Source organism: Nematolebias whitei, chromosome 13 (assembly GCF_014905685.2).
Source record: "Nematolebias whitei isolate Nwh7 chromosome 13, NemWhi1, whole genome shotgun sequence".
Lineage (NCBI taxonomy): Eukaryota > Metazoa > Chordata > Actinopteri > Cyprinodontiformes > Rivulidae > Nematolebias > Nematolebias whitei.
The window spans coordinates 11,864,133-11,882,447 of record NC_056510.1 but is presented as its reverse complement, the minus strand read 5'-3'; the positions used below and the strand labels follow the sequence as shown (position 1 = coordinate 11,882,447).

At 38.8% G+C, this 18,315-nt stretch overlaps 1 protein-coding gene across 2 annotated transcripts in view; it reads left to right on the top strand.

Moving 5' to 3' along the window:
- LOC119419529 (neuropilin-2) overlaps window positions 1-18,315 on the top strand; it is a 138,475-nt gene that overhangs the window by 30,879 nt on the left and 89,281 nt on the right. For both annotated transcript variants that reach the window (XM_037686863.1, XM_037686864.1), the window contains exon 3: window positions 7,914-8,095. In XM_037686863.1, coding sequence (XP_037542791.1) covers window positions 7,914-8,095 — 182 coding nt within the window. The remainder of the gene's footprint in view (window positions 1-7,913; window positions 8,096-18,315) is intronic.

The window sequence follows — 18,315 nt, the reverse complement described above, 5'->3', positions numbered from 1 at the left end:
AGACAGACAGACAGACAGACAGACAGACAGACAGACAGACAGACAGAGGCAGGCAGGCAGACAAAGTAAAAATAATAGGTTTTTGAACTAAAATTTTAATGCCACAATTACACATCCAACAAAATGACCTAATATTTAGACACACTTTAAATTTATGCTTTATTACATTAAAGTGGGATAAATAATTATTTTATTTTTCTAAAATTAAAAGGAAGACTCACATAAACTGCAGAGTTCTGGGGGGGGGGGTAAAATTGGTATGAAATATATATTTTTCCCCTTGTTTACATGAATGTGGTCTTTTCTTTAGCCCTAAAATGTAAAATTATTAATAAATGCTGAAATGTATTATATATTTTTCGTTTTATAAAGTCACCCTCAATGGCTGGGAAAAAAACAACAACTTCATAGAAATTTGAAGTGGCCCATGAGCCACCAGTTGATAATGACTATTGTAGCAGGTTTTGTGACTCGAGACACATTTTGTTAGTAAGTGATGGGAAGAAATGGCTCTTTTGTCGCAGACCACTGACCTAAACCATCAGTTTGTATACATAACAACTTCAGTTGACTTGTTGTTGGTGTTTTTTTAAGTGAATTTGAACATTTGTTAAGCATTAATGTAGCAACTTTAAGAAATCTATCCATACCAACCCACCTTCAGGTTGTGTTGGTGGTAATGATAATATCACTGCTCTGATTTATAGACACTCCCCGGGGCCCTGAAGGTCTACCTGATCAATGTCTGCTACTGTAATAACTCTGAGTGTGTGTGCATGTGTATGTCAGTGAAGGACTGATCCTGATCAATGTGTGTTAAAGCCTTAATGAGGAATCGATTGGTTGTCCTGGAGACCATGGCTGGACACACACATACATACACACTGTCCAACGCTGGGCAATAATAGACCTATTACCTGATATCAGTGGAGTCTGTCGTACGGCTCACTCTCTATTAACGGCTTCAGTGGTCGACTTGCTGCTGCTACAAGTCGACGCAGGTGCATGCACGTACTTATGCGTAAGTGGGGGCGACACACTAAGTGGAAACCTGGATAATTATGTTTCACAATGGCTGATTTATTATAATACATAGCTCTAACACCCTATTGCCATTGAGAAGTGCATTTGCACAATCCTGACCTCCGCTAATCATTTTCAGAAACAATACGATGATCAAACTCTTGCTTCAACAGCCAAGTAAATAATAAAAAAGAAACTCGAATGCTTTAATGAGACTGATGGCAAATACAATTTATTTTTCAAAAATAATCTTTGGAATAAAATGCCCCAACTGTATTATTATTTCAACATAGCACAAGACTAATAGTGTGAATGTTTATGAAGCACTCACACTATTGTGATGCATTTTTCTTCCGTACATTTTGCAGCATCTTTCTCGCTCCACAATTTTGGTGCTATTTCAACAAATCATATATCAAAATGTTCAGAAGTTCTGGAGAAGGGTGCTATGACTTTAGTATTGCTACAACTTTAGATTTCTGACATATTTAGCATTTTCTGCCACATTTTTTCCTCAAAGAAAATGAATTGAGCTCATTTTACATCCTTCATACCTTTAGATCTGTTTACAACCTTTTACTGCTCCTTTCACATTTATTTTCAAGTACAGCTTCTTTCAGCTTCCTTGTATAAATTTAAACTTTTTTCCAGCTACTTTCAGCTAATTTAAACAGTGTTTTCAGCTGTTTTGTGCTCCTTTCAAATTCTTTCTGCTAACTACAATGTTTTAGTGCTTCTTTCAACTTGTTTCTGCTCATTTCAACTTGTTGTTGTTCTTTCAACTTATTTCTACTAGTTTCAGCTTTTTCTGTTATTTCAACTAAACTCAGCTTGTTATGCTCATTTCAGCTTTTAGTTTCAACATTTTTAGCTCATTTCAGTTCTTTCCCCTTCTTTCTGGTTGTTTAAGCTTTTTTTTTAGCCTTTTCAGCTACTTTTCAGCTGTTTTTTTGTTGCTAATTTAAGCTTTTTAGCTAATTTTCAAATTTTTGTGATAATTTCTGCTTATTTTAACCTAATTCAGCAAATATGTGTGCTTTCTGCTTTCTTTTGCTAGCTTTGGTTTGTTCTTCCATTTTGGCTACATTTCAGCATGTTTTTAGCAAATTTCAGCTGTTTGTCAGCAAGTTCTTGTGAAATAAGCATTCACGCTGCATTTTCACAGGAAATGCAAGTTCTCTAATTAGTGAAATTGTTGCAGTTATTGAGTATAAACTTTGGTGTTTGGAACTACTATAGCATGGCTGCCTCAGAGGAGTTGACAGGGGAGAGGGCGGGCCCCGGAGACCATCTTATCACCAGCAAACTTGCTTTATTCCACTATGGGAGTGTGCTACTTGTGGGACTCAGTTTGTTGGAGGCTCCTCAGGTTTAAAAGTCCTTCGAATGAAGGACGAAACGTCTCAGCAAAACAAGAAACCATCCAGATGACCTGACCGAACATTGTTGGATTTTTACTTGGTTTATTGTGCATGAACTTTGGTGCTCTCTAATTAGTCTTATTATCAGGCTTGTCCAAAGTAATTACAACTTCAGAATTAATCAAAATAGGGTGAACTGTTGTCCTCTTTCCTGTGCTTTTAGCAGCACTAAATGTTCCCAGTAATGCGGTCAATCTGAAAAAAAATCCTGTTTCAAAACTAGTTTGGAACTGGTTTAGAAAAATCTAATTGTACTAGTTTCTTCCAACATCCTACATTCAATTCGGCAATTCTAAAATTGTGATTTTGAAATGGCAGTCTGAACAAGGTCTTAAGGTGTCCTCTTTCTTTATTTTTCCTGGGGATATACTATATGTACAACTACAAAAACCACAAAGAGTCAAAAAGAAACAGTTTGTGAATTTCAGTATGTTGTGGCTCGCAGGCTTTATCGGTGTTGCAAGAAGCATCTGTAAACGGTCAGAGGGCTCAGCGGAAACCACTACATCTATTTTTTTTTTCTTTTTCCTGACAGAGAGCCAACTGTGCAGTTTTGCTTCCCTGTGAACCACGTTAAAACATCCCTAATGGTTAAAATAGCATTTTAATCATTCACATGACTAAGGCAGAAAGGTTTTCTACATAAGAGTCACCCAATATGTTCAATTTTAGAGAGTTTCAACCTCCAGTCTTTGTTTCAAAGGCAGTTCATTTTACTGCAGATAAATATTGATATCAAAATAACACATTTTACTCAGTTTCCTAAAAAAATGGTTTGATTAAACTAAGTTTATACAATAAAATGCTTTACTAGAATTATGTTATATCTGTGGAGAAGAGATCAAAGGACTGATGAGATGAACCAGTTTGTAAGAAACTGTGTTCCTCCTAAACAATGGTTGCAGTGGTTTGTTATCTGGGTGTCCCAAAACTTCTTTAAAAAGTCCAGTTGATCCATAATGCTGCTGCCAGAGTCTTAATGGGAGCTAGTAGGAGAGACCATATCTCTCCAGATTTAGCTTCTCTCCACTGGTTCCCTGTCAAATTCAGAATATAATTCAAAATTTTACTTCTAACCTACAAAGCCCTCAACAACCTAGCTCCATCTTATATTACAGATCTTATTGTTGCATATTTTCCTAACGGAGCACTTTGCTCTTAGACTGCAGGTTTACTTGTGGTTCCTAGAGTTTCCAAGAGCAGAGTGGGAGGATGAGCTTTCAGTTATCAGGCTCTTTTCTTGTGGAACCAATTTCCAATTTCTGTCCGTAAGGCTGACACATTGTCCAGTTTTAAGACTTGGCTTAAGTCTTTCCTTTTTGATTAATCCTATAATTAGGGTTGGCTTGTTATGCTGTCATAAACATAAACTACTGGAGGACAAACTGACCTAATTTCCTTAAATTAATTGTTAAAATTGAATAATTTTCATTTGATACTATTTCTATCTTTACATGTGATTCGTGACCTGCCATTGTGTATCTGTTCCTCGTTCCTGTTCCTCTCAAACCCAACCGGTCAAAGCAGATGGTCGCTTGTCATGAGCCTGGTTCTGCTGGAGGTTTCTTACTCATGAGGGAGTTTTTCCTTTCCACTGTCGCCTTCATGCTTGCTCAAAATGAGTCTGTGATTGAATTAAATTCAAAGCAGTCTGCTCCTCAGATAAATAGTGTAATTAACTTACTTTATATATATATGAATGTTTCTGTTCAGTGCCCTGAGATGATTTCTGTTGTGACTTGGTGCTATATAAATAAACTGAACTGACTTGATTTGAGTTAAAAACGCAGAGATTGGAAAGCTCAACCTCCCGTGTGTAGAACCACAGACCCCCTGTACATCGGTGTGAACAGTTTGTGTCTGCAAGTCTGAGGAGTTGTTGGATTTGTTGTGCTATATTTTAAAAGCTCAGCGCAGAGGGGAGGGAGACACGAGGGGACACACACCTGTCTCTGTCAGTCTAAGGTGTGGAGACGGCAGCATGAGTTTCAGGCACACTCTCTGATTACATGTGCAGCGTGCCAGTTAAACTTTAAACCTTCTGCAGCTGAAGAGATTTTTAAAGCTGCTGGTGTTAATGCGCCAATAAGGGGGCCCAGAAGTAAAAGCCAAGCATTCCTTAAGGAATTTGAATCAGCTACCTTTCATGCCAAAGATTCAAACTAAGATCATCTCAAGCTAAGAAGGGACAAAGTTATAGTTGTCTCGGTTGAGCCTTTAAAAAGTTTTGTGCAACATTGTGATAATACTAGATGTGATGCTCAGAGTATGTGTTTGTAATGACTTTCATCACATGAAGTTTCAACTCAATATTTGTAAAATGGATGAAGATATGGCAATTTCTGTGTTGGCTAATGTTAAACTGTAGTGGCCATCTTGAATTGGGTTCATCCTTCAAAATTTTGACTTGGTGATGTGCATTCGCTGACTGCTTTCTGAATGTTTCGTTGGAATCTGTCCAGAGATTCATATGTTTTGAAGACAGGCAGGCAAAGTTAATGCCAACTGGTAGTTTGAAAGCTTTAAGCAAAAATATGCATTTTATAAAACATGAATTTTGTGTTGGTGATGATGCTCTGTTTTAGTCTAATGTCTTTCAAAATGACTCATTTTGGGGTTTCTAAGGTTGCTGCAAGTGATACCATCTTGAATTTCAATGACTTCAAAAAGTTAATCATTTGTAGACTTGAAATGTGATTAAATATCTAGTGGTTCATTAGATATTTTGCTAACAGACAGAAAAAAATTGACTAACAGCCAATGGCAACATTTTAACCAGAACTTCCACAGTAAATTAGTGCTCAGATTATGTTTTGGGAATGATTGTCTGCTACAGGCAACTAAATTTTAGCTTATATTTTGAAAACATGAATAAGTTATAGCTATTTTGTGGTATGCTAAGATTGACTAGCTGTGGTGGCCATTTTAAGTCAGGTTGACTTCAAAACAATCAGTTGTAGACAGATATTCAATGACTACATTCTGAGTCATTAAAAGCTGTCCAGTTTATTATGAGATATTTTACTAATGCTAAAAAATAATGAACATCCCACCCCCCACATTAATTCTCTTGCACCTTTGCTGGTGAGCAGTAAGTACAAATGGACCAAAATGAGGCAAAAAAAAAAAAAAAAAGATCAAATAGGTAGAATGAGAGGAAGTGCTTTAGCGTGGAGTAGCAGTAAGATAAAGATGTCAGTGCAGACAAGGGGAGGGAGAAACTGTCACCACATCAAGGAGTTCTCTGGGGATATGACAATATATGACAGAAAACGACAGAATCTGTCACTCAGACAGATGCACAAACACATGTTCGCACTTCAGTGACAGGTTTGCATCCTAAATGTGGTGCTAGCTCACAAAGCATGCCGGGCGAGAAGGAGGTGTGTGACCTGTTATGTTAGGAGGATGCTCACCTGTCAGGCTGGATGCAAACAGCCAAATGTAGCCTAAACACACACACACACCTTCCAGTGTGTCACACTACCACTTGGCTGCATTTTACAAAGCAATCTTTGTTCTTTAGTCTTTAATTTGCGTCTGCTGTCTGTAGTCTTATTGTTATGTGACAGGAGGTGGGCTGTATCACGTATCCACACACAAATGTTGTGAGTTTTTCTGTCACTTTTACAGTAAAACTAAGCCATCATGAGGATGAAACAACCATTACAATTACACATCTTGCTTTGAAAATGTTTCATCATGGCAGCTAATGCGGTTGCTGTGCTATTAATCAAATGTGTAGTTGAAATTTTGTCTTCAAACAATCACAAAACGATATGTTAAACAAAATCTGCTGTAATCTGCTCTCATCGTGTCATGCCTCCTGAATGAGCTGCAGCTTAATCTCATTACTGGTGCCTTTCTGTATGAGAGATGTAAGAGGGGGAGCAGATGCAGAGAGCTCCACTGGTCTGAAATTAAGATTTTTACATCAATGATGAGGAGGACAAGGGAGACACAACATCCTCATAAGTTTTATTGGTGCATAAATGACCAAATATGTTAATAACTTAAACAGTTAGATCTAAAAGAGAAGAAGAGATCTGGGATAAAACAAAAATCAAACCTCTATTGGTCAAACTGCTTCAATGGTTTCAGAATAGATTGAATTTACAATCAAATAAAATATGATTTGATTTTTGTTAGAAATGTGTTAGATTTAAACTTAGTGACATTTTAAATCTCAGCTAATGCATATACTTTGTTTTTGTGTTTGGAATTAATGCATATAATAGGGAGCAATAGTGAAAAGATTACCACCTCGTTCATATTCAGTGTCTTTAACATGTGTGCACCATGGCAACACATTATCAGGAGCTTTACTTTTATTACCCAGTGGTACCTGATACCTACCTCTGGGGGGGTCATTGTAAGGCTTTATGTTGCACAGTGATGATTTTTTTTTTTTTTTACTGTATGGTGTATACAGCTCTGAATGGGTTCCCTAATTGAAAGCGAACTTGTTCAAATCAAGCTCAAACCTGAAGCCTTCCATTTTCATTTAGCTCCAGGATATGATTCGCAGGAAGTTATTTTAGAAGCAGCCAGGTGTTTCTTTGGTCTCCAGACACGGAGGCAACACTCCTGATGAGAGTCCACAGATAAACTTAACATTTGTTGTCAGAAAAAAAGAAAGAATAACAAGAATAGAAATGTTTTTTTTGTGTCAGTACCTCCCTTATATATAACAAAAAAAACAAGTCTCAGCATTAAAGTTCATACTCATTAATCCAGGTAAAAATCCAACAATGTTCAGTCAGGTCATCTGGACAGTTTATTTTTATTCTGAGACATTTTGTCCGTCATCCAAAGGACTTCTTCAATCTGAGGAGCCACCAAACAAACTGAGTCCCACAAAGAGCATACTCCCATAGCGGAAATAAAACAATTTGCTGGTGATAAGATGGCCTCTGGGGCACTCTCCCCCTGTCAACTCCTCTGGGGCAGCCATGCCGAAATGGTTCAAAACACCAAAGTCCATGCTCAATAATCCAGGTATAAATCCAACAATGTTCAGTCAGGTCATCTGGATGGTTTCTATTTTTTGCTGAGGAGGCTCGGAGGCCATCTTATCACCAGCAAACTGTTTTTTCCCCCCACTATGGAGAGTGATGTTTTTGGGACTCAGTTTGTTTGGTGGCTCCTCAGATTGAAGAAGTCCTTTGGATGAAAGACGAAACATCTCAGCAAAACAAGAAACCGTCCAGATGACATGACTGAACATTGTTGAATTCTCTGCATCCTGTTTATTTTCACTGAGTGTAGCTGGTTGTCATTTTTTGGTTCATGTTTCAGCCTTCACAGGTTTTTGCGTGCAGAAAAACAGCTGAGCACTTCTGTCTTTCGAGTCAAACTAAAAATAAAGCCACTTTTTATTTTAGTAACGGATGATGATGGAATCTATTTCTGATCAGTTTTTGGTGATGTGAAGTTGGCTCCTCATGATCCCGTGTTTGTCTCTTGCAGGTACGATTATGTGGAGATCCACGATGGGAACTCTGAGAACGCTGACCTGCTGGGGAAGCATTGCAGCAACATCGCCCCCGCACCCATCATCTCATCTGGACCCTCGCTCCACATCAAGTTCGTGTCGGACTACGCTCACCAGGGGGCGGGCTTTTCGCTACGCTACGAAATCTTCAAAACAGGTAAAGGAATCCCAGTTTCCGCTGCTTGGGCAGTTTTCTACAGAAGCTGAGAACAGCCACAGCTGCCGTTTTTGATCTTGATGTTGTTGTTTTTTTTCAAGATCACAAGTTGATTCTGTGAGCTCAAGATAAGGAAGCTAGTTTTAGGTAGTCAACTCAAAAACAGAAATGCTCCGATCAATGATGGATGCTTCTTGATGTGACAGCTTCAGCTTCAATTGGTGAAGAAATACCACTTTTGTTTATCAGTGATTTAAACTCAAATAAATCCAGATGTGAGATTAACTATAGTTGATCCAAATATTAAATATACTTACCTATTATTTCGCAGAAGCAAACGTCATCTTAAGACAAAGGTATTATTAAATTATTATCATGAAAAAATAAGTTTTGTTATCTCAAGATACTATAATGGGGGAAAATATCTCATTGTGTCTTCCATTGACTTCTGTAGATTTACCTTAAAAAGGTGACTTTTTTTTTAAACTTAGAGGTTAGTAACCTACTTTAAAAAGTTGTTAGAGGTTTAAACCATTTAAATGGCCTCGTACAAAATGAGGCACACATTTACTTTCAGAAAAAAGAAAACAAAAGACTGTTGACTTAAATCCAGGCTCAGCTGCTGTGATTGGTTGTAGTTTAGACCAGGGCTATTCAACTAAATTGCTCAGGGGGCCACAGTTACTTTAAGCCAGGAGCGCAGAGGCCAGATATCCAGCAGTATTGTTATTAAGTAAGTCTTTTTTTTTTACAATTTAAAACCTAGTTTTATATTTAAATGAACCCATTGGTGGGTTGAACTGAGCACACCCGTGGGCCTGATTTGACCCCTGGGCTGCCAGTTGAATAGCCCTGGTTTAGACTATAAGGCTGGAGTGTCCTATCCTGGTCCTCGAGGGCCATCATCCAGCATAATTTACTTGTTTCCTTGCTCCAACACACCAGATTAAATGGTTGAATCATCTCATGTTCTGCCAGTTCATCACCCATTGATTCAAATCAGGTGTGCTGAAGCAAAGAAATATCTGAAACATGCAGGAAGGTGGTCCTCAGGGACCAGTGTTGGTTACCATTAATTTATGGACATGGTTTTTTTGTTCTTAAAGGATTTCATTTTGGTGATTACACCAGACTGTGAAAAATACTGACAAAAACATGGGGTTTATTAATTGTATTACAAAGTACAAAAGGAATAAACGTGTTTCATTAGGTGAAGCTTCATTTATCTCCTTGGTGTCAGTAGAGACGTAAACGAAGCATCTAGAGACACAGCAGAGGACCCCTGAGAGCCCTCCAGCCTGTCCGGGCAGGTTATTTCTTCACGTCATGGCACTCTGTGTGTGTGTGTGTGTGTGTGTCTGACATGGCTCCCCTTCACGCCGCCATGGGTCAGCCAAAGCGAGACCAATCGAGATCAAGGGCAAGTGAGACAGAGAGGCGCGTAGTGGCAGCCCCACAGCCATCTTGTCCTGTTCTCTCTGAAAGCATTCCACACATGCCTCCTTAATAAAGTCCTGAGCCCTGTTCCCATGAGACAAACACACACATGCACACGTTCACACACACACACACAGGGCTGAGGTTACTAACACAACACGTGTGGTTGTTGGTGTTTCTCACTTTGCCGGCACCAGCCTTTTGGGGATTTCTAGAGCGTTTGAGTGTGCGCTCGCTTTGCACATGACCACACGAAGGACCTAAAACTAGGCAGGGTGTCAGTGTTCACACCCCAGCACCCCCAAGGAGAGAAGGAAAAACATAGACACACACACACAAAAAAAGAAGAATTATTGTGCAGCAACTGAATTATTTTAACTCTGTAAACTTCCCAGATATGAAAAAAAAAATTATCTGAAAGATTTACTATTTTGTTTTTCCTTTGTATCCTTTGGATCACTATTTTAGACACATTACAAGATGTTCTGTTCTAAATTCTAATTCAATCATGCGCTTTATTACCTTTGCAATTTTAACAGATCACAGTTATTTATAGGGGAGAAATGTCATCGGTATAGCAGTTCCTGTTCACAAACATTTACGATCTCTCTCAAAGCAAGATCATTCTGTTCTGCAAATCATTGTTTATTTCAAAGAAAAGTGCTCCTCACAAGCATATTAGTTTATGTTTAGTTTAAGTGTATGCACTATGTGTTTTATTTATCATTATTGCATTACCACCAACCAACTCAAAAGAAAATTATAGATTTTAGAGGGTTTTAAATAATGTGTTTCTAACTTTATATGTTTGTGTTTCTGTCTAACCCTGCCTGGCATCAACAACAGAGACATTTGGAACATGCAAGCTGTTGTCATACTGCTAACAAGATCTTGTTTTCCTGGAAGGTGCAGCTGAATGTCTGGTTGTGTGGGTGATTTTTCTGGGTGACTGTGTGTGTGTTGTGTGTGTGAGAGAGTATGTGTGCTTCATGGTGAAGCATGGAGTTCAATGGGAAAGTCTTGAATCACCAGTTATTTGATGTTTTTCTGGAGTGTCAGTCTTTACTTTAATAACCTGAAGTTTATTTAAGATTTATTTAGGCACATTGATTTTTTTTACAATTCTTCCAATCCAAACCATGAAATATCAGTTCACCCAGTGCTGCTTATATTTCTTCGTGAACAAATCCATTCCCCTTGATTAATAAAATACTCAGACCACTAAAAAAACAGTCCGGGTTTTCCTGGTTACCTACACCAACTCCACATGGCAAGCAGCGTTTCTCCTCGGTCATCTGTCTTGGCACGGCGCTCATGGGGGGAGGAGGGGGAGACACCTGTTTTGCGTGCTAGCTTAGTGCCACGTTAATGCGGGCAGTTGTTGATGGGGGTGGGGGGGTTAGGATGGTAGGATGTGTGAGAGAAGCAGAGTGCTACGTCTGTAGCATCTTAGCTAACATCCTAGCTATCTGTATCGCGCGCAGCTAGCTTAGCGTTATGTTAGTTCCAGAAGTTTTCGATGTGTGTGGCGGGGGGGGGGGGGGGGGGTGAGAGAAGTAGAGAGTGCTCGCTATTCACACAAGGAGAGCTGTTGGTCAGGCTATTTCTTGTTGTGCCAAACTCTCTAAAAGAGTTATTGGCAAACATGGATGTTTAACAACCTGTTAAAATACACCAAAATGCAGAAATGGCATCTACTTTATTCAAAATTCAACCCAAGGGATCCCCCAGCCCCCGTGTGTCCCCCCCCCCCCCCCCTCCACACACACACACACACACATTACAAATTATTCTGATGCTACTGGGCACCTAAAAATGAACATTTTAACAGACAGAAACCATAAAACATTAATGGATCTGGTTCCTGTTTTGTGTTCATTTCTGCGTCTTGCTCATTTGTTTAGCTCTTTAACCTGTGGGATCACGTTGTGAATCAGTCTGGCACTTTAGTGTGTGTGACATCTTGTTCTCAGTTTCTCTGGTTTTTCTCTCATTTTGCTCCATCTGATCTGATTCTTGTGAACTCACTTGCTGCCGCTCGACTATTCAACCCGCAGGTACTCTGACACCTCGTTCAGTTCTTTGTCAGAAACTTGAGTCTGTTGGCCTCATTTGTTCTCATTTGGTTTATTGTATGTTATTATGTATTATTATTATTATCCTGTGTTTTCTGCTGGAGTAGTCATGTTTTTATTAATGAAATAACATATTATTTTACTACAGTATTTATTTTGTCCATAACAAATAGTGATGTAAAAGTAATCAGGTCTCTCTTGTGAATGAGTCCCCAAGGCTCAATGGGATTAACCTGTATAAATAAAGGGTGAATGAATGAATGATGATTTTGAACCAAAGAGGTGCTTCTCAAAGAGTTGCAGACCAATAGCAAGGTTTACATCTAAGCAGTCTGCAAAATGTTCCTTAAAAGTCAGACTCCTTGATCTATAGTGTTTTACTTTTAACCTGTTTGATATTTTGTGTATTCTCACTGTTTTCATTCACTTTGTATGTTCTGCCATTGCCAGAAAAGCATTTAGAGCATTTTAAGACATTTTTAGATGCCCGGCTTGTGTCACAAAACTCAAAAGCGAACCAGTGTGTCTTACTTGCTTTTGTTTACATCCATGCTACCATGGATACAGTAGTAAATTTCTAGCCAATACCAACGCAGGCGTGAGAATGTGACAGCCAATGAAATGTTACTGTCCAGGCAATGTTCCCCCAGCTGTTATTGTGACCCAGAATTCATGGGAGACACGCACACACATGAATGCACTGATGCAGTCTGGATGGTTACTGACAAATGCAGGGCAGCTTGCGTGTCTGCACGCAACTTAGTTCACACACACACACGCACGGTCCTTTTTTGACACTTAAGAGAACATTGCATCAATTTAAACTGAGCTTCTGTGGACTTGTTTTTGCTTTCCATTCTAACACTTGGTCCATATGCTAAAAAATCCTAAACTTGGGCTAAGTAAAAATCGTTACGTGAACCCACACACACATGGAAGTTTGTGTAATGTGGAAGCTATCTTGATAATCCCTCCAATAACTGAGTTTGTTTACATTTTACCCGATACCTTTAGGCAGTTCCTCTTTGCTTCTGCCCCACTGTTCATCAAGTCAGTTTATTAGACAGTCTAACCAATCACATCACTCTCCTTCCTCCTTTTGCTTCCATTGAGGAAAGTGGTTCCAGATTTGACCTAATAACAGGCAGAAAGTCCTTTGAGACACACCGGTATAACTAACAAGTGATGATCTGCCTTAAAAACTAAAACAACTTTTGTAATGGAGTTATTTCCTTTCTGTGGTGCAGCATGCTGAGTGCCTTTGAAACACATTTAGATTTGATTGGGTTGCAGTGCATAAAGTGGGAAATCCTCCGTTTTGTTTTTAGCAAAATATACAAACTGTATTCTTTTTTTTTTTTTTTAAATCTGGCATCAATTTGTCTGTGTGGATTTGTGATCCAGAAACAATTGGTTTTAATTGCATTGTGTCAATTCTTTGGTAAACAGACACGTTTTGATACTTTCTCCAATCAGAAAACAGTGTGAGATTACTATATTTGAAAGATGGATTGGCTGGGAAAATTGTTTAAATTGAGGTAATGTATGTTTTTAATATGGGGGTTAAAAGACATTTCCTGATCAAAAGTAACACCAAGATTTTTAACATTAGAGCGGGAGGCCAGATTAATGCCATCCAAGGAAGGAGAAAGACCGACAAACTGATTCTTAAGATGCTCAGATCTAAAAACCAAAACCTCAGTCTTGTCTGAGTTTAAAGGCAGAAATTTAAGAGTCATCCAGGTTTTTAATGTCTTTAAGAGATGCTTGTAGTTTAAGTAAATGATTGGATTCATTGGACAATTCATGGACAAATCTAACTGTGTATCATCAGCATAACAATGAAAATGTATCCCATGCTGTTTAATAACTTTACCTAATGGAAGCATATATAAGGTAAAAAGAGAATTGGTCCAAGCACTGAACCCTGAGGAACTCCATGACAAACTTTCGTGTATGAAGAAGATTCATTATTTACATGTACAAATTGGAATCAATTAGATAAATATGATTTAAACCATTTTAGAGCTGTTCCTGTAATTCCAATATCATATGCTTTTTATTAGGCTATTTTGTCCGGAATGTGGCAGGATTGAAAGTTTTAGAAACACTTTTTGGTTCAAGTTAAACTGAGAAGTTTGACAGTTCACACTAGATAAATTAAAGGTCAAAAAGTATTTGGAAAAGTTTGGAAATCTCCCAGAATGCATCATTTTTAGCTAAATATCATCAAGCGAATTTCAAACTATTTCCCAGCATTACATCAGTAATATATTGCGAGATTTGAGCTTTTAGTAAACTGAAGTGAGATCATTTTGCAGGCAATTGTCTTATGACAGCTTCGATTTCATGTGTCAGTGGAAATTTGTTTCAAAAGGCAGCTTTAAGGGGAAAAATGCTGGTTTTATGAGAGAAGATTAAATTCTGTGTTAGTGGAGTTTAAGCAGCGCATGCGCCAACTTAAATGACACCCAGGTGGAATCCTAACAGAAATATATTGCTGGTTTTTATTATTTTTATTTATTTTGTTTTTTAGAGGGGAGGTTAGTTGAGCTGTGTGTGGTCGCCTGCAGAGAACGTCTTTCTGCGTTTGTGTTACAGTAAATCACCTTTGCATGTGAGCAAAACTGTGTATGAAGAAGGGTTGTAAATGTGAGTTTCATCTAACAAACAGCCCCTTGGCAAGAAAGAAGCTTTGACTAATGTTGATGGCTGCATGTCAGCTTACAAATTACACACAAACCTGGAAACTTGCGCGCTCACATTTTTATGGTGTACTCTCAAAAGTGTAATAAATCAAAGTGGTTACATGCCAGAGTGTCGGATACTCGCTGACAAATCTCATGAGATCAACAAGACTTAAACACCATATCTACCCAGCAACACATGTACAAGCCCCCAAACCTTTTGTCTGTTTCATTCACACTAATTCTGATGAAAAAGATGTGAAATAAGGAAAAAAATATATATATATAATAAGATCAATCGGATTCTGTTGAGCATAAATTTGGACGAGGAACAAACAAGAGAAAAGACGGCAAAGTTTTTTTTTTTTTGCAAAGGTCCATAAGCATGAAGTAATAAGAGAAGAACAAAATCGCTCTCGGCACTGAAACTGGTCATGCGTGCACACACTCACACACACACTCTCACACTGAATCATAGTCACGCAGACTCCTTTGCCTTTCAGTGGCGGCGTCTGCAAATGGGGCGACATGAAAAGAATGCTCTGAAAAACAGTTTGCTTATGTGCATTCAGGGTCAGTATGTCACAGAGGTGAACCCAAAACCAAAAAAGTTCAACCTAAAATATCTGTGACATGACTTTTTATTCCACAAAAAATGTATTTATTAATGAAAAATGGATCACATAGACAAAAAGGAGACTCCAGTGTTAATTGGATCACAAATTAAGAGATGTAGAGTGTTTTGGTGCTTAGTGACTGAGTCTGTTCTGTCTGTTCTGCTTCAAAAGCAGGAAGTGGACTACAGCGCAGGGCATTCTGTGTAAATACAACCAAACTATAAACGCTCATTTCTCATACCTTATAGCGAGTTTTTGTGTCGTTTCCTTCAGTAGTTCTTGTTGCAGCGCCACCATTGGCGATGGAGGGAATAGGTTGGCTCGACTGACTCAGTGCAGTGTGAATGTGAACCGCACCAGCTGAAAATGTAAACAAACGTTCTGAATTTTAGTCCCCAATCGAATCAGTCTACCGGACTATCAGGTGTGAAAACGACCTTGGAGAGAGCCTGACCTGTGGATAGCCAGCACAAAACCACACAATGGTCCCAATTGATTCTAAATCCGGATTTAAAAAAAAGTCCTGGTGAGCTTCGGAGAAGACGTCAGACCTCCATGCAACGTCTCCCTGCTCAAGAGGCCTCACGGTCTGGCAAGCAGCACTCAGATTAACCAGTGAGGCTGGAAGTCCGGTCCTGGTCCAATTCCTGGTTGGTTCTGTACGGCTCTCTGTATCCACTGAGTGCCAAAGTCACTTTGAATAAGGACTGAACTTTTTCAGATCAAATCAAAACGTTCTCTCCATTTCAGCAGAAAGCAACTTTGGCTTCTGGATACTGTTGACTTTTGTGTAATATAGTCCTTTTGACTGGCGATACAGTATAGGCTTATTGAGAGAAAACTAAAAAATGGTGGCACCTTTGAAAGTATTTTTTTTGTTAACGTTTTACTGTATGCCATACATAAATATTACAGAATTGCGCCGCTCAAGGTGGCAGCATGTTGGAGTAGCTCGCTTACATTCATTCTGAGATTTTGCTTTTGGAAACTTTAGTTACTTTTTTTTCTGGATGTAAATCAATTTTTTTCTGATGGTTACTTCCTCTTGTATTAGATGCTGTGCTGCTTGAAGGATTTTTACTTACTTTTTTACTTTTGGGCATTTGTTATGATGCGTAACCATAACAGCAAGGTGGTTTTCTACTACTGGGAGCTGCTGATTAACATCTCAAAAGCTCAAATAATACCTCAACTACAACCCCAAATCACAAAGGAGTTGAAAAGGAGGTGCCGTGGATGCATTCCCGTCTACCTGGAGGTGGTGCTCGAGTGCCTTATCGCCGAGATCTTGGAGGTGGCGGGAAACGCTGCTTGTGACAGTGGGAGGACCAAGATCGTCCCCCGACACGACAGTTAAGTCCGCTGTGGGATGGACTGCTACGAGAGATCCTTCCTGCCCAAAGTCATCAGCATGTATAACAACTCTAATGAAACCAAGATGAGCTACAACAACAATTAATTTCCCTTTGGGATTAATCAAGTATTTTTGAATTGAATTGAATACTGTCCCAATCACGTGAGTAATATTGATGTTGACAATCGTGTGTCATGTACAATCTGGTTTTATTTTTGTCGTCTACAATCTTACTTTGAAAAACCGCGAAAGAGCGAGTCCGCAAAAGTTGAACCGCAAAGTAGCCAGGGACTTTTGTAATGTGTTGAAAATCCAGAGTAAAGCTGAAATGTGTTCTCTAGAGAAAATATGGAGGAGGAAAGATAGTGAGATGACAGCAGAATCATTATTTCCAGATGCAATTATGTTCATTATGCACAGACAGTAGAGATGTCCAAAAACAAATAATTAAATGAACATGTTTGTCAGTCTCATAGTGTAAAACTCTAGTTTCCGTGGACATTTCCAAATCGCCTTATTTAATTAACTCTTCAGCTTTGAAGCAGTACATTTATGTTTTGCTTTTTGTGACTGAGCCTGCCAAGTGTCTTAAAATATAAAGTCAGTGTGCGTAAGAAGGAAAAATGAGTTTATGCTTTTTGGGGCTGAACCATGAAAACACAAGCTTTAAAGAAGTTTGTGCACATGTTGTTACAAACACACACAACAGAATCCACTAAATCCACTTTACATGTGGCTGTTGTGAAGAGTTCACATTTCTCTTCATTTGTGGAAACATGTAAGCGCAACAGCAGACACCCACACAGACGGGAGAGAAATGGGTTACAATAAGAGGCTTAGATAGTGTGTATGTGTGTGTGTGTGTGTGTGTGTGTGTGGGGGGGGGGGGGGGGGGTTGAAAGTGTTTGGTTACACATGGCTGACTGAGCGGGAATAATGGTCCAATTGGTGCAACTGCATTCACTCCATAATGTGTGTGAATATGAATAATCTTTGGGGGTATTACAGTTGGGTGAGTGCATGTATCATTTTTAAAAACTCCCCCCAACTGATAGAATATGTCTATAATACTGTCAGCAGACTCCATGTCTTCTTGCCGTATTTTTTATTCAAAGATAAAAGTAGTGCTGTGAGGCTGCTCCTGTATTTTGTCCTAAAGCTGCTGGAAGCAGCTCTGTAAGCAGAGTTTAGACACACAAGCTTAGTTGAATTTATTTATTTATTTATTCTTGGCCATTCTGGAGTCTCAGATTTCAAGTTTGCTTCTTTTAATGACTTTTTGTCTTCCTGTCTGTACAGAGAAAGCGCTTCAGAGTCCCGGTGTTCAAACTGCACCATGTACTGTCAGAATAAAATGAATGAATTTGCCTCAGCTCAACTTTTTAAAATTTTTTTTTTAAATGACACCACTTAAGAAACATGATCCAGATGATTACCATTAACATAAAATTCATAGCTTCCTATAATGTTCTCTAGATCACATGACCAGAACTTAAAGTACTTCATGTTTAGAAACAACTGTATTGTGTAAATAAAACTAATATACTAGACCTGGGACTTGTTAAATGTAAATTGATTTGATATATTTATCTGTTTTTAAGATTTTACATTTGTTTCATGGTCACAGTTCTCCAATTGTCACACACCTGTCAGCCATCAGTAATCATTTAAGTTGTACCTATTTATTAACCCCCCCCCCCCCCCCCCCCCCCATTATTTATGTATACACTGTTTGTCTCATGCTCACCATCAGATCCTCACTCTACTGTTTAGCCTTAACTTTTTATTACCTGTACTTCTGGTTTTATTTACATTAATAAATAATCCAACAATGCTCAGTCAGGTCATTTGGATGTTTTTTTTTTTTTTCTTTTGATATGCTTTGTCCTTCATCCAAAAGACTTCATCAGTCCGAGGACCCACAAACAAACTCAGTCCCACATGCAGCACCCTCCCTTAGTGGACCAACCAGTTTGCTGGTGATAAAATGGTTTTTGGGGCCCGCCCTCTCCCCCGTCAACTCCTCTGAGGCAGCCATTGGATAGTCATC